At 39.8% G+C, this 24,207-nt stretch overlaps 2 protein-coding genes across 5 annotated transcripts in view; one reads left to right on the forward strand and one right to left on the reverse strand.

Moving 5' to 3' along the window:
• NDUFAF2 (NADH:ubiquinone oxidoreductase complex assembly factor 2) overlaps positions 1–18,767 on the reverse strand; it is a 64,715-nt gene extending 45,948 nt beyond the window's left edge. The window contains exons 1-2 of the mRNA XM_030470894.1: positions 18,763–18,767; positions 16,720–16,855 (exon numbers count right to left, since the gene is read on the reverse strand). Coding sequence (XP_030326754.1) covers positions 16,720–16,846 — 127 coding nt within the window. The 5' untranslated portion in view covers positions 16,847–16,855; positions 18,763–18,767. The remainder of the gene's footprint in view (positions 1–16,719; positions 16,856–18,762) is intronic.
• ERCC8 (ERCC excision repair 8, CSA ubiquitin ligase complex subunit) overlaps positions 16,968–24,207 on the forward strand; it is an 89,440-nt gene continuing 82,200 nt past the window's right edge. For 2 of the 4 annotated variants that reach the window (XR_003989263.1, XM_030470889.1), the window contains exons 1-4: positions 16,968–17,107; positions 19,238–19,333; positions 19,483–19,584; positions 23,392–23,515. Coding sequence is in view for 3 of the 4 variants with exons in the window: in XM_030470889.1 (XP_030326749.1) it covers positions 17,031–17,107; positions 19,238–19,333; positions 19,483–19,584; positions 23,392–23,515 (399 nt within the window). In the remaining variant the exon portion in view is untranslated. Of the gene's footprint in view, positions 17,108–19,237; positions 19,334–19,482; positions 19,585–20,590; positions 20,970–23,391; positions 23,516–24,207 lie in introns of those variants that run through there. The other 2 variants (XM_030470890.1, XM_030470891.1) reach the window with 2 other exon arrangements.

The raw sequence follows: 24,207 nt of genomic DNA on the forward strand, positions 1-24,207 counted from the left end.
GATGTCCTAACTTTTTTAAAAAACACTTGAAGGAGGAAAGATACAGTAAAGGAGGCTGACAGAAACAATTACAAGGAATCATTACTCCTATTGCATTACACCAAGCAATGTCAGCGTAAGAGCAGGTGCCTGTAATCCTCTTCGCAGCCTATATAAATCCACACCTGATCAATATGCAGAAAATTTGATGTGGTAGCTGTAAAGCAATAAGTAATGCCTAAAAATAATTCATCTAGACCATTTAATACATCTTTTCCACCTAGCCAGCCAGGAAGCCAGCTAATGAAGCCATACCTGGTCTCAGGACATGCCAACAGAAGAAAAACAAACAAAAACATTTTTTAAAGAAAAGCAGGTAAAATTTATTCCCTTCCCTCACCCATTGCACTTTACACATCTGAACAAAGCATCACATTAAATTTGCCTTTGGCTTCCACTGTGCAACTATCACAGATTATCAGTTTATTCTCTTATAGCTCATACAATTTATTTCCGCTTATTTCCCTATTTAGATTTAAGTAGTTGTAGTCCTGCTTCATGTTATGCCATACCTCTCCATGGCAGAAAGATCTCTTTCATGAACTCTGCACCCAGAATAATAGATCTACAGGGATCCAAGGACACTTGAGGAAGAAAACAGAATCCCTTTCAGCTCAAAAGAGGCCAGAGTCTGCAAGCTGATGTATTTTAATCACTGGTTACTTTGTCCTGATTACCAGAAGTAATGTAGCTTTGATTCAGCATTTCTACCCCAAGGGTAGCAACCAAACTGTAAAAATTTGACACAAGCTAGATTACTGAATGCATTCAACTTACATGGTAAGTAAAGACATATAGGTATTAGTAAGCAGTCTGAAACAATCAGTTAATACATTAACTTATTGCTATTCCAAACTTTTAAGTGAGGACAATTCAAATCAACTTCTTCAAGCTACATAAGATTCTAGAAACAGTCTGAATCAAAAAAAAAAGCATTCCACGTAAGTTTTTCTATCAGAACAGATTCATAAATTCTAGCAAAGAATAACCAAAATCCTTGGCGATCAGTTTCCATCTTCACCCACCACCTGATTCATTCTTCTCCTTATCTGAGAGAGTGGCAAGCTGGGAAATTCAGAAAAGGGCAGCTGTGTCTTCCTACTGTTCTTCATGGTTAAGTCCATGATACTTTGCAGCAATATTTTCATAGCAGCAGGCCTCCAGGGTAAAAACTCTTCCCTTGGGTAGTACAACATGGGTGTTTGCCCCTTCTCTGTCCCTCTCCCAGAATTACACTGGTTGTGATATAGTGACTTCCTCCCATGGCAAACAGTATTTATAGCTATGCAACCATGTGATAAAACTCAGTGAAGGGTCTTTTTTTAGGTAATGAGATAGTAATTCATATTAAAAGACATGATGTTTTATGTACTTTAATAATCTACAAATGTATTACTATAAGATATTTTGGTGACTTCTCTTCATACAAAAGGTTACTGCACATAAGCTTACTACAAGCGTAGAGACAGTCACAGCTCATAAAAAACAGAGAACCAGTCAGTGCATAGCTGTCACTCCAGAGGGAGGTCAGGATGTGTTACTGGCTGAAGATCTCTTTCTTTTGTAGGAATGGCTGTAGCTGGCTCCAAGGTGCGTGGGTCACCCATGTTTGCTCCTTACTGAAACTGCTTGCTCACCGGGTGCTTTAATGTTATTAAGGCAAACTAAATATACAACAGCTAGCTTGCTACTAGGCGACTTACATAACTAGCACATTTCTTGCTGGCTTTCTGGTACATTGAGGCTATTTTGGCAGCCTGTTGTGGTTAGGCATTCAAGACCTCTAACTCTGGTTTGGAATAGCCGCCTTTCTTTTCTTGAGGGCAAGATGTGAACAACTAAAGGACGCGGAAGAGACTATGTCAGTATTATGAACTGTACTGAATTTCCTTGGAACATTGGAACAGCAGAAAACAGACAGTTAATTACTTCTCTTTGAGAGTCTGCCTATATACCTGTTTCAGATGACAGAGTGACACCAGTTAATTGCACTCAAGAATACCGTGGCTGTTGCAAAAGTTTAAAAATTAGTATGACCTGCAGAGACTGGGCCTTTGTACCTCTTTTTTGCCCTTCAAAGGAAAGTCCTGGCCTAGCACAGACAAGGAGCTCCTCAGAAGCATTATCTTACTATCGTATGTGATCTGCACAGGCCATACAGACCTTCCTTCCAGCTGAAGGTAAGTCAAGTATTAGTAGAGATTCCACTAACAGAAACTTTCTACGAAGTCTGTTAAAATCCTCAATTTGGCAGTCTTCTCTTCTGGTGACAGGGTTAAATGGCTTCTTCCAGGACTGGAAAAGTGTTTAATCTACCTGCCAAAAAACTGTGATTCTAACAACAAATGAACTAAATTTATTTCAGCAAATACTACCACTTCTTTCTCATATGAAAGATTCGTGTTTTGTTCCAACACAAAACAGAAATCAGAATCTCATAGGTAATCCTATAAAAACATTTAAGATTTATTAAGCTACACAAGGAGGAATGTGTTCTCCTGGCATATCTCAGGCTTGGCCACCCAGAGTCACTGACCTCCCACCCCACTTTCAGCCCAAAGGTTCCACCTTCCTCCTTCGTCCCAGCTTCATAGCTCATGGCACTACTTGCTTTTCTACTGTGCTGAGTTAACCTGACGCAGCAGTAAGTCTCATAAGTGTACTGTCCTTGAGGGAGAGAAGGTATGAACAAGATCTCGTCCATTCAAACTTACGTGAATCAAGCAACTTCACCTTCAGGTTCACAAGAGAGAGATCCTGGCTCCAGTTTTTTGGGCTTTATCCTATGCTATATTACACATCTGGATCAAACCCAAATCCAGGAGCTGCCCATTTTCCAGCTCTGGCTCAGAAATGGCTTACATGGCATGTCTTTTTTATCTAAGATGACAGAAATGTCACGAAACCAGCTGACTTCATAAATTACCTGTCATTTTCCCACTTGAATATTTCAAGAACAACCTAGGAAATTTTGGTGCATCACACTGAAGCTATTTCATGACTTGCTTACAGATACTTATTCTCAATACTCAAATCAAGAATGGACTAAGCAAACTTTCCTCTTTTTTTTTTTTTTTTCTTTCTTTTTCTTTTTTTAATTAGGAAATATCCACATATTAGTATCAGGTACATTTTAATAGAATGAGAAAATGTCTCTATTTTACCTGAAGAAATTCTTACAAAGATACAAAACTACTACACTGACTTAAAAAAGAAATTATCCCAGACAGATAAAATAATAACCACAACTTGTTCCCAAAACTACTTTTTTCATTATTCTATAATCTTTCTAATAGGTTTAATTCAGAATTAGCAGCTCAACTAGCCTTTCAACCTAGAAGAAAAGTAGCAGACCTGCCTTGTTCTCATTCCCGCAAATTTTTGCAGATTTGGTGCCATGAACCAGACCAGGTAACTACTTTTTCTGGATAAAAGGAAGCACACTAGGTTAGACAGGTGACAGACCCACCACAAGGCTGCACAAACACTTGTAGTGATAAAGAGGGAGAAGCCAGTGTAAGAAGGTAGACATGAGCAGCAAGACAAAGAGAACAGCTCTGCCTTCTTTTATTTTTTTATTCTTTTTTTTTTTTTTTTTTTTTTGACAGAAATACTACCTTCTTCTAATTCTCGGATCAGAGATTTACTTTATCATGGAAATAAACCTGGATGTTAATTTTACTATAGCCAAGTATTTTTGCAGAAAATGGAACAATGAACAGGTTGTAGGTTTTTTTGGTAATTTTAGAGTCCAATATTTCTTGCATATTGCTTAGATCATGTATTTACAGTTTGTGTTCTTAAATCAGTTTAAATATTGAATGCCATGTGCATTAAATTAAATATACATTTATATACAGAGCTCTCCCAGTAGGCCTTTCGCAAGAATGACAAAAAGAGAGGTGAAATTCTGCAAGACAGCAGACATGCTGCTATTGACTTCAACAGAATCAATTTCTTCTAATTTCTTAGAGAAAAACATTCAAAGGCAGTTTTTTCAAATCCGATGTAGTAAAAGAGAAACCATAACAAATGAGCCTGGCCATAATCAAGCAATTATTTATTAACTAACATTTCCTGACTGACTAAAAATAGAGAAAAACACATTACAGCCACTTACACAAGTCATATCACTGTAACTCAAACATTCATAGTTCCACTGTTACGGGTTGTTGACATCAGGACAAACTTTTTTAAAGCTTCTAGAAGATCAGTTCATCTGAAGTTTAAAATGACCCTAGTTGTTTCAATACTGCGATGACTACCAACCAGCATTCAGTATGCCAATTTCTAGCTAGTATATTAAAAAAAAGTCACCCCTTCTCAAGTACCAGACCTGATAGCTAAACAGACAACTGTACCACTTTTCAGACAGAACACTGAAATGGTCTCTAGGGTCTCCCGGTAATAGCCAGCTCTGAGGCATCTCTCTTGTTCCGCCTGAACCTTTCACAACTCTTGTATAGCATGAAGCTCTTCATCACTAGATCTGTTTTTTCATTTCTTTCAACACAGAATGAATGCTTGCTGATAAGGAGATAATAAAGGCTGCTAGATACAAAACAAATTAAGGTAACACTGAACTTACTGTGCCCTGGCCCCATCCTGGTCTGTATAGCAAGGATCACCTTGAGTAAGGGCACAGGACCACCGAGACAATACCCGATGTGAGACAATCCAAAGTAAAGTAGTGATGAAGGGACCAAGCAAACAGAAAAATGGCACAACACCCCTACGTGAACTACCAAAACCATGGCTCATCTTAAAAAACTACTCTTAAAGTTCTTTTAAATTGCAAGTTCTTTTTAAAATTACTCTTTTTTTTTTTCCCCCATAAACATTGCTGCTGTAAGCTGTGCCTTCCAAACTTCTTTCAATTTCTTAAAATAAATAAATAAATAAATAAATAAACTGAACCTTTTGTGATCAGTTTGGTTGCAGGAGCAAAAAACTGTTCCTTACCTCCCTGTTACTGGATACATCTGCTTGAGACCTGCATTCCTGCTGGAAGCCACAGATTTTGCCACTCTGCATGACTGGGAAATGTATTTCCCCCTTGCTCAATTCCTAATCAGCCAGTCTGCATTTGAGGAGCACAACCAGCCAGCAGGCTACAAAAGGAAATTTCCTCTGAGTGCAAATTTGTTGTAACGATGATGCTGAATTAAGAAGACATTCAGTTCCTCTCTTATGCTCCACATATTCAGAGAAACAATACCAACAATTCAACTCACTTAAGTTTAACAGCGCAACAGTAAACTGCATTATCAACCTATGTGATTAACCTTTATACTAACCAAACATGAACTATACTCCTGGATGAATCTCTCCCCTGCTTTAGGCAGAACCTCACCCTGGCTGCTATCAGCCTTTGGGTGGTGCATCCTGATCCAGACAGAAAAACACAATAAATAATATTTCTGACCAAATGAGGGTGGAAGATGCATTTAGTTTTCTATACAACAAAATATGAAGAAGCAACTGAGCTCAATTATCTCAGTTTCTTCACTACATAGTGTATCTTCCTGTTACAACTGTTAAATTTGAGCATTCTTGACCATACTAATGAGTCACTGCTATACTCCAAGCAAAAAGGACTAAAAATACAAATACTCTTTAGGGATAAAGGTGAAAAAGGAGTGGGCAAGACTATGAGGCTAGGAAACACTGGCAGTGTTCTGCTATTCTAAACTGCCTTGTTAAATTAAGACAATTTAAGATTCCTCCATAGAAAAGAAATAATTATTTCCCAGCACTGAAGGAAAAGCCTCGATTTATGTCTTGGACCTTTTTGACACCTTGTAGAGAAGCAAATAAATGACTGATGAAACTACATAGCTACTATTGAAGGTGTACGAAATCTTAGTTGCTCAGAAAACCATGGCATTTGGAAAGTCTCCATTATAGGAGGTTCTGATGGAAGACTGGAATAAAACTCAGGCCAATGTATACAGGCTACTAGATGCAGAAGCATGTACCTGCTAAACAGGCATTTTCTTCCAATATGTTTCCAAACACCCCCCTGTACAAATACTGATGACATACAAGCAATGAAGCCTCATATAATTGTGCTCCCTCATTCTACTAACTAGAACAGTAACATTTTGGCTGAAGTGATGCCACTTTCACCAATATCCATTCTCACTTTCTCTCTGGATATCAGTGACTGGATGTAACCTCCTTTCAAGGACATTCATTCTGCTAGATTAAAGTCTGCTGTGGCTAGTATCTTCAGGGTGCTCCTCAGGCTTTGCAGTGGACATCCTGCTGCACAATGTTATATATCCTTCCATTCTACTTTTCTGTTTGTAGTACTGTGGACCAACTTTTCCTGATCCCTGAGTTCGATATCCTTGTTACAGGTACGAAACATCTGCTTCATGAGCTCCAAAGCTTACAATATTTTCAATTATTACAGCACTGACCACTGCCTGCAGAAGTCTGCCAGAACTCAACCTTTCTCTGACCTCTCATCAGAAGCAAATTTCATAACTGCAGTTCCCCTTGATAGTGCTTCCAGATCACCAAATTAATCCTTCACTTTGAGAAGGATGGAATGATAATACATTGCAATTCACATGCACAGGGCCATAAGCAAGGGATGCCTAGAAATTAAGATCTTACCTCCCTATTTCATGATTTCCATTTCCTCAACCTGTCACACTCATTTTTAGATATTCTTCATTTCTGTGCAACTCCTGCACCCAGAGGCAGAGCATGAAATTGATTCTTCCCTCTCCTCAAAGTAAAGAGATTCATATCTCTGCAAATCTGACCTTAAAACTATCAAGCCTCTTATGACAGAAACTTTATTTGGTATTTTAAAGATCTATAAAGAACACAAAAAACTTATTGTACAAAGCAGAAGTCAAGCCTAATTCCTAACTGCCACTATTCTTCAGGAGAAGCTGAAAAGGTTACAGTGGCCCACAGGGTAGCATGCCAGCCTTCCTCAGCTCTTTTTATTTAACCTCTCTTTTACTATGGTTTCTCAGCTGCACTCTTTTGTTCAACTCTTTCGCCTTCTATTCTATCTTCTTTTTTAAAATTATCATGTAGCCCCACCACTTCTATTTAAATGCTTTCATTTTCTTTCTGCTCTTATTTTACAGTGATAAACAGTTTCTAAGTAAGCATATACTAAATAAGGTACCAGCAAAAGTGGACATAGAAAATTTTCACATGACAATCACAATTCACAAAGCATTTGGACAGTATTTATAATCTTGTTAACCCTAATTCATATAAATAATGAGCTGAAATTAATTATACAGACATATTAGAAAAATTTTTCCTGTACCAGCTACAGACACAATTCCAGTCTTTTCTATGTTAAATCTGCTCTTTAGTTTGCCAACACAATTTCAAACCCTAAAGCCTTATACAGAGTAGGTGATTTGTTCTTCTTGTACATATCAATGATGGATTTTTTTTTTTCCCCTCCTTTGGAGCCAGAAAAACACGCTGAATTCTCCTGGTATTTCAGGATAATGAAACTGAAAGGGATAAAATTTAGAGTAGGTATGATGATATGCCAACAATCCTGATTGATTTAACAATCATGTTTGCACTCATAGCTCTAGCGATCGTGTTACAATGATGAAATGTGGGCAAGATGACTGACAGTTTCAAAAGCAACAGAGCCTCATTTTGGGGACAGCTTGTCCTCCTTCTGCGGCTGTGAACCCACAACAGGCTCTCCTGTGCTAACTTACAATGGGATGATGTACTGATGAGTCAAATCACTTTTTAATATACAGCTAGGAAAACAAAGTGCAAGCAACTTCATCAAGATAGTACAGGTACTTTAGAGTTATTTCAACTCTTACGTACTATACTGTTTCTTTCTCTATACACAGTAGTAGAATGCTATTAACACGACGTATTTATTTATTTATTTATTTATTACGGATGACTTTCTGGCCATCAAACAGACCTTTAAAAAAACCCAAGTAACCCAAACCAGAACCTCCCGACACACCTCTACTGACAGAATCAAAACAGGTTCTCAAACCAAACCCGTGATAATTATAAGTAATGAATGTACAGCATATAAAACTTAAAAGTAGCAGGCAAAATTGAATAAGATCAGTTTAATACCAACATACACACTGAAGATCAAGCATGGCCATAGTGACAGATAATATGCAAGTTACTGCCTGTCTGTATGACTACTTATTGCTATTCCTGGTTTTCAAGTCAGCGAGATTAACATACCATGCCTGTCACCAGTTGACTTCTGGCAGCTGGAAGAAAAAACATACCACTGCATCCAAACACTGTTTTTCAAATACTAATGCTTTTATAATCTGCGGTGAGCTCTTCACAGTGTAATTGCTTTGCTGTATAATTTATCAACCAAACTGAAAAGCTATTTTGTCATTCAAGAATTACTGTCCTAGAAGCTGGCAGTCTTATTTCGTACAAACACAGACACACACAATTATTTTAGAGCTCTTTCTAGTTTCTCTGTTCCATAGTCTCTCTCACCCGAAACGAATAGTCAGTGTACATGTCAGTCAGTAGCCACTGTCTCTGGAACAACGTTGCCGCCATCTGGACAAACCTGTAACTAGCTATTACTGGGTATGAGTATGTATGTGAATAAAAAAAAACCCTATGTGAAAAACCCCAACACTTCCACAACACACTTATGTCCATATCCAAAATAATTAAGTCTTAAAATTTAGTTTAGTATTCATTAATCAAAAGTCAAATTCTGTGTTCCATTATTATCTTAACATTAGACATGTAAAACCAAAACGAGTTTATTAGCTTTCCACAAACACCTGAAGATCCAGCTTGCAAAACTTTTATGTTCACCAACACTCTGTACAATTATCTGCAACACTTGACAATCACTCATGAATGCTTCATACGATCAGAATCTGTCTCTGCCTCTTCCTCAGACTTCATTCCTGTTAGTGAGAAATGTAACATTCGGAATTAAAAGAAAACGATAGCTCTAACACAGAAGATATTGTTTTGGAGAGAAGATTTTGTTCCTTCCACCCTATCCTATTCACTATAAAGCATTAAAGGAATGTTTCAGTCTAGTTTTCAATATAAAAATGTATAGCAAATTTTGAATAAAAGTAGAAATTCTAGTCTACACTTCCGGTGCACAGGAAGGCAGCAGGCCACTATCTCAAACAGAAAACAAGCAGCTACAAAAACAATCACAGAGGATTCCTTTATTCTCAACAAAACTGAAAATTCTTCCAACATTCATAAAATATGTATATATTTCTATTCAAGTCTGGATTCAATAAAATTTAGGACATCCCACATGTTTCACGCAACTGAGCACTTGGTATCTTTTCCTTACACAGATTCTTCCTCATCTGCACATTTCTGGTTTGTTGAGAAGAGTTCAGAAGACACAGGTCTTTTATGTGAACTGAGTGGGCATTGCACATGAACAAAAGGTTTCCCTCAGAAATCAGTGCCACCGTTTAATTATTAGCAACAAAATTTAGAGCTGAAACTTGGTAATGCTACTTCTGTTGCAGATGGCATTTATAAGAATACCGATAAATATGTTTAGCTTGCCAGTCTCCTTCATAAAGCTCCTATCACCACAGGCTCAGGCCATGCATGCCCCCTAACGCAGAGTTTATTTATCATAAAAAAACCCCTATGGAATACAGAATGCTTTAGGCTTTTCCAGCTGCTCCTGGTAAGCTGCAGCTCCAAATGAAGTAAAACCTGAGCCTGCTGTTTCCCCAAAGGGAACATAAAACTTGAGCCATGTTTTTAGCACTAATACATGATTTTTTAAAGAGACTACCCTCATTGCTGATCTACTGTTCTTAAAAAAAACCTTGCATATACTGGCATTTCAGAGAGAACTCATTTTAACTCTTAATCATTATAATATCATCTTAATAATAATAATAACTCAATAATTATAATAGAAAGGACAAATGAAGATATTGAAAAAGTTTAAATATAAGCTGCTCATTAATCAGCCTTTAGAAAAGATGAGAAATATATACCAGATCTTAAATATTTAGTGCCTCTTATCTTCCTGCATTGCTTAATAAATTGGTTATTATGAGTCTTTATAAACTATTTTCAGTGGAAAATGGAATCAGCTATTTCCTGTAGGATACATTTGTTTGTAATAAATGTACAAACTGTTTGAGAAATTTGTTTTGTAATTGAAAAAAAAATAACATTTTAAGTTATCACTCCATGTTCTGCAGCAAGAACAATTAATCACATAGCAAAGATATGGCAATGCCCTGACAGTATGTTACACAATAACAAAAATAAATACATTACACTGATAAAGCTAGTCTGTTTAGCGAAATACCTGTCTGAGATACTTAAATGAGTCATCAATCACGACTACCCAACTGTCTATTCCCACCTTCCTTCACATCCAGTTTCAGGATGGGCAACAGAAGAGTCATCTCAGAGTTAATGAGTTACACTGGATGTTCATCTCCTGACATGCATGGTGTAGTTATACCATTTAATCACTGTCATTGCTTTAAGGTTATCTTGTAAAAAAATACCACTTGCAGAATGTCATTAAACACAGAGTCATCTTTTCTTCAAAACGAGCCTACCTCACCATACTGCTAAAGGTTTGGCTTAACTTTGAAGATGACAGTTTCTTCCCACTTATAAATAAATAAAAAATAAAATAAAATTCCCTGATAAACACTAAACAATGTACCTTCAGCCCCACCATGTCTGAAGTTCCATGTTTTCAGAAAATTAACTACTCTAATTCTCAATTGTTTCATATTCCCACGGGCAGAACAGTTTCTTTTTCAGGGTCTTTCCCCTCTATATTAACACTCAAATATTCCTTAACTCCTTTTCTATTTCTAGCAATTACATTCTTTACTGAATCTAACAACTTTTTATTCTTACAGTCTAGGGACTTTCAATGTTCACTTTCTCTCTTTCAAGAGAATTAACATAACCAGACTCAAACAGCTCAGTTTTAAATTTCTCTTGCCTTCTACTCCAAACTGCCAAGCCTTTCTATATTCACCCAGGAGAACTATGATAATCTTGCAAGCTCATATCGTTCTCCCATTCCTTATTAGACCTTTTTAAAGTAAGGCAAAACACCTGTTAAAATCAGCACCTTCGCATGTCACTGACTGCTGGTACTGCTGCTTGTATCTTTGCAATGATTCCCTACATCACAATGAAATACACTCAAGTAGCCAGCTCTTCTAACAACCTAAATTAGTTGGAGTCAAAATCAGGAATTCAAAAGAACTTTCCTGTGACTACAAACAGGTAAAAGTAGTCTCAGGATACAGTTGCTACATCTTGAGTTTGACCTGGACATCCCACAGTTTAGGATATTTGTGAGACCATGTCTACAGCAGTGACTTGATTCAAAGCAAGTGTGGTTTTGTAGTGAATCCTGTGCTGCCTCTATTTACCACCTGCTGATCTGGATCTCGAAGTAGTTTCTGTGTGCACAATTTAGCTTTTTTCTTTTCCCCCTGCAAGAAGAAATCCTCACTTAAAAACATTTCAAAAATCAACAAGATGTTAGGTGCCAAGGCAATGTAAAAGCCACACCTGTGGCATCTACCTAACACTATTTTACCTTTTTGAGATCTTCAAATTACATATCTTGTGGAAGTTCAGTACTGGTTAACAAACTAAATTTAATCTGAAATAAACTCTTTGAATCACATGATGGAAGTGTGAAGAAATTCAACATCAACCACTTGTATCCACTGGTCGGCTCCTACTACTCCTTACTAATGCAGACAAGGCTCCAGGGTCCAAGTGTCCTGGACTCTGGACTGAGTGTAGGAGAGAACAATTCACAATTGAAAGAAACAAAATACGAATTCTTTGCATCATAGGCTCCACGTAATTCTATTCTAAACTTCTGCTAACGACGAGGGAAGGCCAAAAGAAAGCTGTCACCCAGCTTTTGCTTGAAGTGCAAGAAGACCCAGGCACTACCTCCTCTATCCATTCTCATCTCTAGCTGAAGGTGGGATCTCCCTGCTGCTGTGAAACAAAGCCCAGCCTCATCCTGATACACCTACCGTGTCTAAAATTTTATAAAAGTAAGCAGCAGCTGATTGCTCTGCATCAGCTTATTTGCTCAAGCACAGCACAAAGGGATGAAGCATATTGGGCCTGGCACTGTGCTAGAGCTACTCAGTCCTCCCCAAATCCAGAGAACAGCAAAGCGCAGTGCAGACACACTGAAGTGACATTGCAGTGGAACCTGCACGCAACACCTCTCTGCAAGGTCTCTACAAGACTGCGCCTACAAATAACTTTTTTCCAGTGCTGTTTCCACCCTGCACTGGTCTCTTACATAGCCTTTTATATACATAACCACCTATAATCACTTTCCTAGCGACAGAATGAACTGACATATCCTCAGCCACAAGGTAATATAAACCTCTAGGAGCTCTGGCACACTTTCGTCACCTCAAACAGACCAAACCTAGTATCTTTTCTCTGCTGACACCAACAAGGATTGATTGTCATGTACATAAGTAAAAGCACACATTACAGTGGAAGTGAGTCACCAGTGGGTGGCGAAATTTAACGGATATAGAATCTCCTGTATCCAAGTAACCCAAAGCAGCAAGAGACTGCCACAGGAGGCAGAGAAGACTATCTTAAAAATAAACATTCCTAAGGATGTATTTTTTCCTCAAGGAAAGTACACAATGATCTGTAAGATGGAAATAAAGAGAGAAAGTGGGTATCCAAATTGAGGGAACACAGAAATGAAATTTGTAACAGTACTAAAATGAAATAGGCTGTACTACTGAATTACATGCCCTTTGTTTAGAAATAAGCATGGCTTGAAGCTGATCCCCCAGATAAATCGTATGACAGCTGACCTGCCATAAGATGTTTACAGCTACTCTCAGTTTCCTCCTGCACAGTTTGACCTGCAAATGTAATAAAAATACTTTCTTGATCTTCATCAAAATCACTCATTAAAACTTAAGAGTAGTTCTGAAAGTTCTGAACTTCAACAGACAGCTGATGGATACTCCCCTCCAGCTGACAGGGTAACATTTCTGACAGTTCCAAGAACAGTTTCCAACCTGTTCTGCACCCACATAGCAAATTCATAATCGACAGTCTTCAATTTTGCACACAAAAAGATCTTAATGGATCCAAGTATTGGCCACTCTGAAAACAATTTTGCTAAGAACGTATCTTGTCACACTAACAACTTCACATCAGTTTTCACTCACTATACTGTGAATATACTTATAAGCTATTGCTTGTTCCTCTACTTTTCCAGCGTCTATGCCAGTTAATCTGATTCATGGAGGCTTTTTTACTTTTGCGTTCACTAAAATCTCATGATTTAGCTGGGTCAATTTATTGTTATACTTCTCAGCCTCCATTCACATTAGGGCAATTTGTACTTGTGCCTTTAAGAGCTGGAGGAGGTACAGGTATGAATTGTCCTATATAGCTTTTCACTTATTCTTCTTAGCCATTCACAGGATCTCTCCTATCAGTTTTCCAAATTTACTGAGGCCTGTTTTCCTGAAGCTGTTTTAATTCTACTTATTTCTCTCCCTCCTTAATGATTATTACATCTCACATCTCAATGGTCAAGTGTGTTTGATTGTAACAGTGAGTTCCATCAATAAATACAACACAGAACAAATTAATAGAATAAAAAGCAAAGTTTCAATACTTTCATGAAAAAGTTTCACCATCAATTTCTTCTTTGTGTGGGGAAGTCTTTCTTACTTCTTTCAGAGTTCTTTCATTCTGCTGATGCTGAGGGGCTAGGTTTTTTTGGATCATCTAAAGCCACAGCTAGCACAGTGTCAAATATACATTGGTAAATAAAACAGAAAACAGAATTTTCAAAAGTAGTATTTTCAAAAGCAGTATATTCACCCAGAATTCTAGTAGTAGTGTTTTTGATATACACTATCCTGTCCTCTAGTTACATAAAAAGAACAATAAGGAAGAATTAACTAACTGTGAATGAACACATTTGTGGAAAATGTGGTATTGAGTATCTCAAATTCCTATTTATAAATCTAAATTATAAGAACCCCTACCTTACTTTCATTCCAAAGACAGAAGACAACCACCGGAGGAGTGACTAAAACATTAGCCATTTGCTGGGGGGGGGTGTGTGTCTTACTTTGCTTTTGATTTTTTTTGTTTAAATACATGATTTTTCCCAGATAATATGCATTTGACTGACAGAGGAATTAAAAAGCCTTATAGCAAACTATTAGAAGGCAAAGAAAACTTGAGGTGAATATGGTTATGAAGTATTAGGGACTCTAACTCTGCCCAGGACAAAGTTCTAGCTCTCCACTTTGTTTCAAGATATCTTGTATAATCTTATTCTATTTAACAGCTCATCCTACTCATTCCTACTTCTGTGCCAGTTCTAGCTTGCAATTTATTCTTCATCAAATTATTTTAATCCATTGTTCTATTAAAGTTGTCTACAGGAGGGTCAAATAAATAATAGTGAAAACTTAGCAGCAGTGAGAAAGAAAATAGGGGGAAGAGATCTCTCCCTTCTGGTGGCGGTAAAACATTGCATCTGTGCAAGCTGGTGGTGCATAATTTTCATCATGTCAAGACAAAGTAAGACAAGTGGGAGAATGAGAGGAAAATCCAGTAACAGAGGAGTACTGTAGAGAGACAATTCCGTAGACCTGCATTGTGTCATCTGTATCACTAAAACAGACTTAACGTGCAAGAGCCTTAAGATTTACAGCAGTGCTGGTCTCACTGACTTCAGCCATAGTTGCAACTGCAGAGGACTTAATAGCCAGCCCTCCCTGCTCAAAGCAAAATCAGTGCAACTTCACCTCCTACAGTTCACCTGAGCAAAAACCGGGAAACATAAAGGCTACCACGCTGTGTTCTTAGATACAACCACTGCAATTCATTACTAACTTTAAAAGCCTCTTAATCTGTGCCCCTGCTGAGTTCAATGTCCCACCTCCCCTGCCCTCTTACTGACACTACAACTACCATGTAATTATGTCCTAAATACAGAGATCAGCCTTAAAGTTTCAAGAGAGGGCTTTCAGTGTAAAGGGTATCGCAGCATAAATTCAAATATCAAGAAAATGTCTCCCAATATTTCTGCTAAAACAAGGCATTTTTACTGGTAAGTAAGGACTGACACTGCAGTAATCACACACAAGAAATTTGACTGTAGTCGTTACTGCTTCCTGTATGCTAAAAGACAAAGCCTTTTATACGCCCCTCAGAGCCACCATGAACCCCAACAGTGAGAAGACCAATAGCTGAAAGGAAGACACAGAAAGCCTGGAAGCGCTACACAGCCATATTCTGGAGAGGGACTTTTTCTAGAGGCATGTAGTGATGGGACAAAAGGGAATGGCTTTAAACTGGGAAAGGGGAGATTTGGATTAGATATTCAGAATAAATTCTCCCCTGTGAGGGTGCTGAGGCGCTGGCACAGGGTGCCCAGAGAAGCTGTGGCTGTCCCACCCCTGGCAGTGTTCAAGGCCAGGCTGGACCGGGCTTGGAGCAACCTGGTGTAGTGGAAGGTGTCCCTGCCCATGGCTGGGGGTTGAACCTAGATGAGCTTTAAGGTCCCTTCCAACCCAAACCATTCTATGAGTCTATGATTAATGCAGAGGAAAAACACACTGCTGACAAAAGGGTGTTCACATCTTCTTCCCAGATGGCTGTTTGAGCAGACTTGCTGTAAGTCACTGCCAGTTGTTCATGAAGTTTCACAGCAAAACTGGTTAGGGGAACTGCCCTGAAGGCAAAATAAATCCAGAAACCACTACATGCTTCTGAAGGGAAGGTTTGCGCCTGTTCCCTCCCTCCCTTCCTTTTAGAAAGTGTACTGACTTAAGCCTTAGACTTTCTGTTTCTCCTTTATTCTGAAGAACATCAAGCAGAAAATCTCTGCACCCTGGGGGTGCTCTAGCTGATGGGGCCATATAAAACATGGAGAACAGCAAGCAGATAAACAAGCCTGTCCAGGGAGAGGAAACAGGACTGTGAAATATTAAAGCATGGGTACTGAGACACCTTCAGGGAAGCTGCCTTCAATAAATTACACATCGCTATGCAGTGTGAGCATGGCATCTCCAGAGAATGATGTGAGGACATGCTGTAAGAGCACCCAGGCTCCTGGGACACATGCGGAAACACAGAAAACTGTTTTTCTTCGGAATGCAGTGAACATACACGCAGGAATTCATTTAAAAACATATGCAGAAGTGCTCTGACTTATCAAGCTGAGCCAATCTGTTTACTGCTGCCTACCCAACTACTACAGGGTCATGGCTACGCTCCCAAATCTCTCAGTAACTCGCTTTACGTTTCTTCTTGCACGAGAGCATCAGCCCAGTGATTAAGCGGACACGTATTCCGAAGCGAGCCGCACGGGACGGGCCTATCCCCGGCCCCCCCCCGCCCCCCCACCGCTTCCCCCACTTGCAAGTCTCTCGCTTCGCAGCGGGGCAGCAGCAGCCAGAGCCCCACCCGACTGCAAACAGCCACGGACCGCGCAGCACCGCGCTCCGCCGGCGGACCAGGGGGTGCCCGCGCCACCTTCACCCCAGCCGCCACCATCATCACCACCACCACCACCGCCGCCGCCGCCGCCGCCGCCGCCGCCGCCGCCGCCGCCGCCGCCGCCGCCACCGCCGCCGACACCGCCACAGGCGCCCCCCCGCCTACCTGCGCGGGTCTCGTGCTTGGGCACCCGGTAGTACTTGTTGCCGAACTGGTCAGTGCCCACCAGCTCCTTGCCGGGCCCGAACAACCGCAGGCGCAGTGCGCGCAGCGCCTGCCACGGCCGGCTCATGGCGCCGGGCTCCCCTCAGCTGCCCCGCTTCCGCCACTGCCCCCGCCGCGCCCCGCCTCCGCTCCTCAAGCCCCGCCCCCTCCGGTAGCGGGCATTGCCAGCAACGCTGCTCGCCATTGGTGGAGGTCGGTCACCCGCCGGCCCAAAATGGCGGAGCGGTGTATGGTGGCTGCACGGTTCCGCCATGTTGGGGTTAATCTCGGCTCGTCAGGCCGGGCTCGATGACCCATTGCGGCTGCGCCGGGCCGAGTGCACCCGCAGGTAGCGGGGACCGGTGGGGAGCTGGGGGCCGGGCGGGGCTGGGCTGCGCCGCGCCGCGCTGCCTGCGCGGGGAGGCCCCCGTGGCGGTGGCAGCGGCAGTCCCCGGCGCCGTCCCGTCGGGAGCCCTAACCCGGCCCAAGCCGTGCTAGGCAGGCCGGAGGAGGGGCTCCGGCGAGAGCGGAGCTCTACCCTGCTGCTGCCCCGCGGCGTGCTCCGGGTGCGGGGAGTCGGCAGCCCCCGGGGCGCCCCGCAGAGGCTCCGCTGTGCCGCGGCTCGGAGCGTCCCGCGGGGTTTTCAGCCGTGCGGGGCAGCAGCCGCGGGGTGGCGGAGCAGGAACGGGGCAGCCAGCCGTGCCCCAGGCTGTTGGTTCCGTAACAGATTCACCACGAGTTCCAGTGTGCATGCGGGTATGGTTTGCTTTGTGAAAAACAAGATGTATGCGGTGCTTGTGCACCTGCAGCTTGTCCTCCCTCCTCACAAACTTGGCCTGTTGTCAGGTTGCAGAAGTGGGGTTTTTTAGATTCCCAGTAGCTTTTGTGGAAAGTGGTGGCTGTATGGAGCAGCATATTAATATTCCTGCTAAAGGTTACAGTGTGATAGTTGTTCATTATCAGGGAATCAGTTTTGAACCTGTATTCGAGATAGAGCCAGCCGCAGTTCGGTCGCTCACACCACTCCAGCGGCAGGAAGGATTTGTGTTGCTAATTTGCAGCATTTGGGGCTGTATCGTTGTAAAAAGATTGTTTTTAAAAATTGAGATTGATTTTGGTGATTCGGGAAGCTTGTTTCTGTGTGCATTTTGACAACACGATTTTACTTCTGTGCCTTAAGCACTCATGTAGCACCCAGTGTTAAGAATGAAAGCATAGGAGGAAGGATTTACGTTACTTGGACAACTGTCTACCTAACATTTCCCATCCTAAACATTTTAATTTTGGCTTTAAAAATAATGTATAGTCTTTAGTAGATTGTATTTATAACTACATTTTGATGTCATTTGTTTTAAAATATGTCCTGTGAGAGATTTATTGCTTCACTAAAATTCAGTCTTGACCTCAAAAGTTTTAAACTAGATATCTTGTAATGTCAAAATTCTTTTTCTAGGTGAGTTCTTGCCTACTTATATTACACATATTTTAAAGGAGCTTAGATGACTCACCGCTTTTGAAGCGTGCCTGCAGACATGCTATTGGGGGTCTGCCTGTAACAGTCTATGCTTCTTGCATCAGTATTTTTGCAGCTGATTCAGGGTAAGGGCACTTGGCCTTACAGCTTTTCAGTTATCTAGTTGGTTATGTTTTTGTTGATAGCAGTTTTGACGAAATAGTACTATAGGAAGCATCTTGTAAGGTCATCTTGTAAGGCTAATGTTGTATCAGGTAGCATGGAAGCAGAATCTCTCTCTTTTTTGACCATGTCACACTAGTGTATTTAAAAATACAGGCTACTACTAAGTAGTACAAGATATTAATTGCAGTTAGGAAAAGTTTGCCTTGAAAGCTTCATGATGCGGATAGTGTAGTTTTTATTTAATGTTACAGAAAACATAACACGCAAACATTGTTTCCGTAAAGGAAATGCTATAATTTGTTAAACCGAATTAATCTGTCCTCCACTAGGTGTCTGTAGTTCCAAGGAATGAATCTGTCCTCCACTAGGTGTCCCTAGTTCCAAATAAACCGAAGCTTGCAAGGATGGTACATGATGAAGCTTCAAACTAATATTTGTTGCATCCAAAACAACTGCTTCTTAATGCTGCTTTTGCTCATTGTTTGCAAATTACATCCCATTTTTTGTTCTATATCTAGACCCCCACATGCAGTTTTACTTTTTCTTTGAGCCTATTGTTTTTATTTCTCTCTTACCTTTGAAACAAGATAAAGAATTTTTTAATTCTTTTTCCTGACAAATTCACAGGACTTATCTCCAGCCTTGTGTTGTCTGTTGTCTAGTTTTGGAAAAAATAACAGGGATGGGTTAAATGCATTGAGGAAGTGGGAAACTGTGGTTTGAGCTCTTCAGAGCAATTCTACAATTCTGCTGTGCTGGTCTTGTTCATACTGTTCATGTTTCTGTTTTTCTTTCTTTTTGTTTTTTCGTTTTTTTCTTTTTTTTTTTTTTTTATTTAAGGGTTCTAAGTTTGGAATTAAATAAAGATAGAGATGTGGAAAGGATACATGGGAATGGTGTCAACACCCTTGACATTGAGCCTGTCGAAGGAAGATAGTAAGTATATATTTTAGTTGGTAAAAACGTATATGAGTACTTCACTATGTGGTGGTACTATGGATTTATTTTCTTGCTAAACTCTCAATTATATTGAGCATATTGAGATCATGAGTATTGTAACTTGTGTACTTTCTTAACTCTTTCAGCATGTTATCTGGTGGGTCAGATGGTGTTATTGTGCTTTATGACCTTGAAAATTTGACCAGAGAACCAAGTTACACATGTAGAGCACTTGGTTCTGTGGGAAGGTAAGTACTCAAAAGTTCTATTAAAATTTCATAGCGTGACATCTCTTGTGTGACAAATTAATGTGTGTTCTTATTTCTAGGATAAAAGACTGTAGAAAATAGTGCCAGAAATCTTTGAAGGCTAGCAGGATGCATTATGCTTTTTGGCGTGCAAAAAGAAGAAGGCAAGGAACTTTGTGTGGATTTATGTGATTTACTAAGTAGCAGGAATAATTGATTTTTCTTGATTTGCCTAACAGTTACAATATATGTACAGTGACTGCCTCTTGTAGAAATATTCCTTGCATCCCCCAGAAATATACAGCATGTGGATCTTTGAATAAATCTGTTTAAGCAAAAGGAAAATTACATTTGCATAATCTTGTTCATCTGATTGGAAAAAAAGTCTAATACCGATTTGCAGCTGTTTTATTTCCCATCTGCCTGCTCCAGCTTTACTAATAGCTATTTTAGGTTCACCAGGTGCAGGGATAATTAATACAGAACTTCTTAAGGACATGTTTGACAAAGACATATTTGACGTGAGGGTGGTGAGGCATTGGAACAGGTTGCCAAAGGAAGTTGTGAATGCTCCATCCCTGGCGGTGTTCAGGGCCAGGTTGGACAGAGCCTTGGGTGGCATGGTTTAGTGCGAGGTGTCCCTGCCCATGGCAGGGGGTTGGAACTAGATGATCTTAAGGTCCTCTTCAACCCAAACCATTCTGTGATTCTATGAAAGACAGATGTGTTACTGACAAAAATAAGACATTTTGGAAGAACAGGGTGCTACCATAACTGTGTGTAATCTATACAAAGGCTCAAACCTTTATTGACTTGTCTGGGTTTCACTGCAGACAGTATAACTTTGCCCATATAGGCATTAGGTCTTCTAGGAAAAGGGGTGTTTTTCCTTGTTTCTAGATAGCAAAGTTATCTCGTAGGTGAGGACTTTATCTGAGACTCATAAAATGTATCCTACTGTGCAAAAGATTAGTAGCTACATTTACTCTTTTTTTTTTTTTGCTAGTCTTCAAGTTACTTGAGGTCTAAGAGCTTCATGAGTAAGACCAACAAGAATAGAACAGATTTGTAACAATAGAAGGCCTGAATGGTATTTCGGACCATAAGAAAGAAAAAGGGTAGTAGAACATTCATCAAAAACAGTGGATATGAACAGAATCTACTGCAAGTCGGCTGCATTTGGTAAAAGTTTGATGGCTGGGACTTCTTGAACAAAATTAATCGAAATTGTGATTAAGAACAAGTAATAACTATACATCCCCAAATATCAAAACAGAGATGAATTCTGAAACAGATACAGCAAACTGAAGAAATACATGGTGAGAAGACAGCATGAAAACTGCCAAATCTGTGCTAAAAATCACACTGTCATTCACTTCAATTGGGTCAGTAGAAATATTCCATACTTGAAAATTCTGTTTATGAACATAGTTGGTAGTCTGTTTCTTAAGTAGGTGTTAATATGCATTTAGACAAGTTTGTTTCTTATCAGTTGAGTAGAGGCATAAATAATACTAGTAGAATCTGAATGTGTGACACAATCTAAATAATAGGCTTGTTATTGCTATCATTATTGCTTAAAGTGACCACAGTAGTTTTTTAGCCTCAATTATTTGTTCCCAGTACTCATGTAGCTTTCTAGTATGTTTTAAATACTCGTTGTGGCTAATTAGCTACAGATACAGCTTCAGATATTGGAATGTTATTCGTACAGAGTTTCTAACATCTTAAATGAGTTTGTAGTTACCAATAAGAAGTGCTTCCCATCTGACTGTCTGGCTTCTATCTTTGAAGCATGTGATAATGTCATGTTGCAGAAGTTAGCCTGTATTCCAAGTTTATAATGTCACAAGGCAGCTGTGGTCCCAAAGTTCCTTACATAAAAAAGTACAGGCCCTTTGAAGCTATTTATATATAGACCCTGAACTGGGCCTGCTGAGGTTTAGAGCATCCTGATGTCTGGATGTGGTTTAGCCAGTGTTTCTCTCTAGAATGTTAGGGCCACTACTGCAAAAACAAGAACCTTCCTTGCTCCACTGGGAGTCAGCACACGGAGCTTTGTATGTTTTTATGGAAGCCATGCTGTTCTGTGGCAAAAACTGACATTTGAGAGTAACCGACAGTACCAGCTTCTAGGTAATAGCTGATGGTTGTCTGTAAGGTACTCTTCTCTACTGAAAACCCTTCAAAGAGGAACGAATGGCACTGACCTTACTATCCATAGAATTAATTCTGTACTTTTCTTTGGTAGAAAAGGTTGGGGTATTCTGGGTAATGGAAGAAAATGGGTATAAAATACAGCCCTAAGAGATGAAGCCAGGCTGAGTGACATGTGGCTGTTACTAAGCCTAGCGAGATCAAAGGTGATTCCTGCAGAGCTTCTCAAAGAGTATTTTAGTTCATTCCTAAACCACCTGGATTATGGAAGAATTACTTGCTCTCGTGTAGTGCTGAACACAGTCCAGTGTTGTGCACCTATACTCTTAGTACCAGGATAATTAGTTCCATGAGTTTAAAGGCTTGTGCTTTTTTTCTTCTGCACAGTGTGTACAAAAGCCGCTGCAAGAGTAAGTTCGCTCTGAGTCAGGATTGATGTCCTGGCACTGCAGGTCATGAGATTTTTAGCTTGATCCACCTGTAGAATAAATGCATAAAATCTGTTGATTTTTAGAACTATGACAAAGTAACAGGCTGTTCTCAGGTATGCGTCGGAGATAAGCAATGCAGGAGTTACTAAGCTAAGCTCAACAGTTGCTCAATAGCTCTCACTTGGTGTCCTCAGTGCTGGCTTCAGGCAAACTATTTAAAGATGTCTTCTGTACTTTCTAGCAACCCAAGTGATCAGGAAAGTTTATTAGGTTAGGTGTAATGCCAGATCTGTACAAAAGATCTGCATCTGTGTTTACACAATGACACCCCTGCAATAGTTACTGCTTTGGAGGCCAGGACACTTAAGAGAACAATGCAAATATAAGAACTGAGGTGAAGAAATTCTGAGCTGTAGATGGAGCCAGCTGAACTATTTTCACAAGTGTGTCGCGTCTGGCTGGCATGGAGTTCATTTTCTTCATACTAGCTTGTATGGTGCTATGTTTTGGATTTGTGACCAATCTTGCTAACATGCTGGTTTAGCTATTGCTGAATAGTGCTTGTACAAGTGTCACACAGAGTCTGTTCCTCACTCTGCTCCCTTAGCAGGCAAGGCTAGGAGTGGACAAGGGGCTGGGAGGGAATACAGCTGGGACAGCTGACCCAAATTGACCAAAGGGATGTTAATGTTCCATACCATGCAACATAATGTGCAGCAACAAAATCAATGGGGCGGAGTTTTCAAGGGGTTGTCATTTCTCAGGTTCTGGATGGTAAGGGATTGTTTTTGCACTGCTTGCCTTTTTTCTTTTTTTTTTTTTTTTTTTTTATTATTTTTTTTTGTTTAATTTTAATTAATAAAATTTATTTGTCTCAAGCAAGTTTTCTCACCTTTGCCATTTGTATTCTCTCCCTCATCCCACTGTGGGTGGGATGTGAGCAAGCTGCTGTGGTGGTGCTTAGCTGCCTACAGTTAACCCATGACAGCATGGTTGAAAAGGTAAATAATCTGTAGATTCTAGAAGCAAAGGCTCTTGGAAGTAATTAACATTGGTTGATAGAAAGCTGGGGCACTAAAACAGCTAGTTCTTTAATACTTCAGTACAAAATTTTTTTAAAGAAGTTTAAGCTATGTTTTCAACTTGTCATCAAGCATCAAGACAATTATAAGATGATTATCAAGACACTAACCGATTGGAATCTTTTCCTTGAATTTAGGAGCCATCCTGATGTACATACATTCAGCGTGGAGACAGTCCAGTGGTATCCTCATGACACTGGCATGTTTACATCCAGCTCGTTTGATAAAACCTTGAAAATATGGGATACAAATACTTTAAAAGTAAGAGAATTTCTACAACTTACAAGCTTGTTTGTATACATGTTATTCATTTCACAACTGCAGTTCTCCCAGAGCTCAACAGGACCAAGCATCCAGAGAAGGATGAAAACTAGCCAGTTGTTAGAACTGTGGGTGCAGGTCTGTCATCGTTGTCAGAATTGCAGGGATAAAATAGAGAATAAATTTTGACCTTTTTTTTTTTTCCTTTTTTTTTAAATACACAGTATTTTAGAATGGGACAACAAAAGCAATTGTTCCTGAGAATAATTGTACTGATTATTAAAGCAAATATAATATTTTGGTAGTTTTAACATTCAGAAGGGAGCTAATAATTTTCTGTGGTGGGTTTTTTTTTATGGTTTTTTGTTTGAGTTTTGTTGTTTTGATTGGGTTTTTTGGTTGGTTTTTTTTTTTTTTGGGTTTTTTGGTGGTTTTTTTGTGTTTGGTTTTTTTTAGGAATTGAAAATAGTGTGTGATGTTTGTGAATGACAAGGGACTTCTAAATTTTTTTTAGATTAAGTGCTTCTCTCCTCTTGACTTCTGTCTGCATATTATAACATTCCCATTTGCCATTTTCTTTCTTGCTAGCATTTTTTAATAATTTCCATTTATGCTTCTGAATAGCCAATTTTCTTGTTCCTTCCTTTGGGTCACCTCAGAGCTCTAGCATAGTTGTTCTAGTGTTGGAAACA

The sequence above is a fragment of the Strigops habroptila genome, chromosome Z (assembly GCF_004027225.2).
Source record: "Strigops habroptila isolate Jane chromosome Z, bStrHab1.2.pri, whole genome shotgun sequence".
NCBI lineage: Eukaryota > Metazoa > Chordata > Aves > Psittaciformes > Psittacidae > Strigops > Strigops habroptila.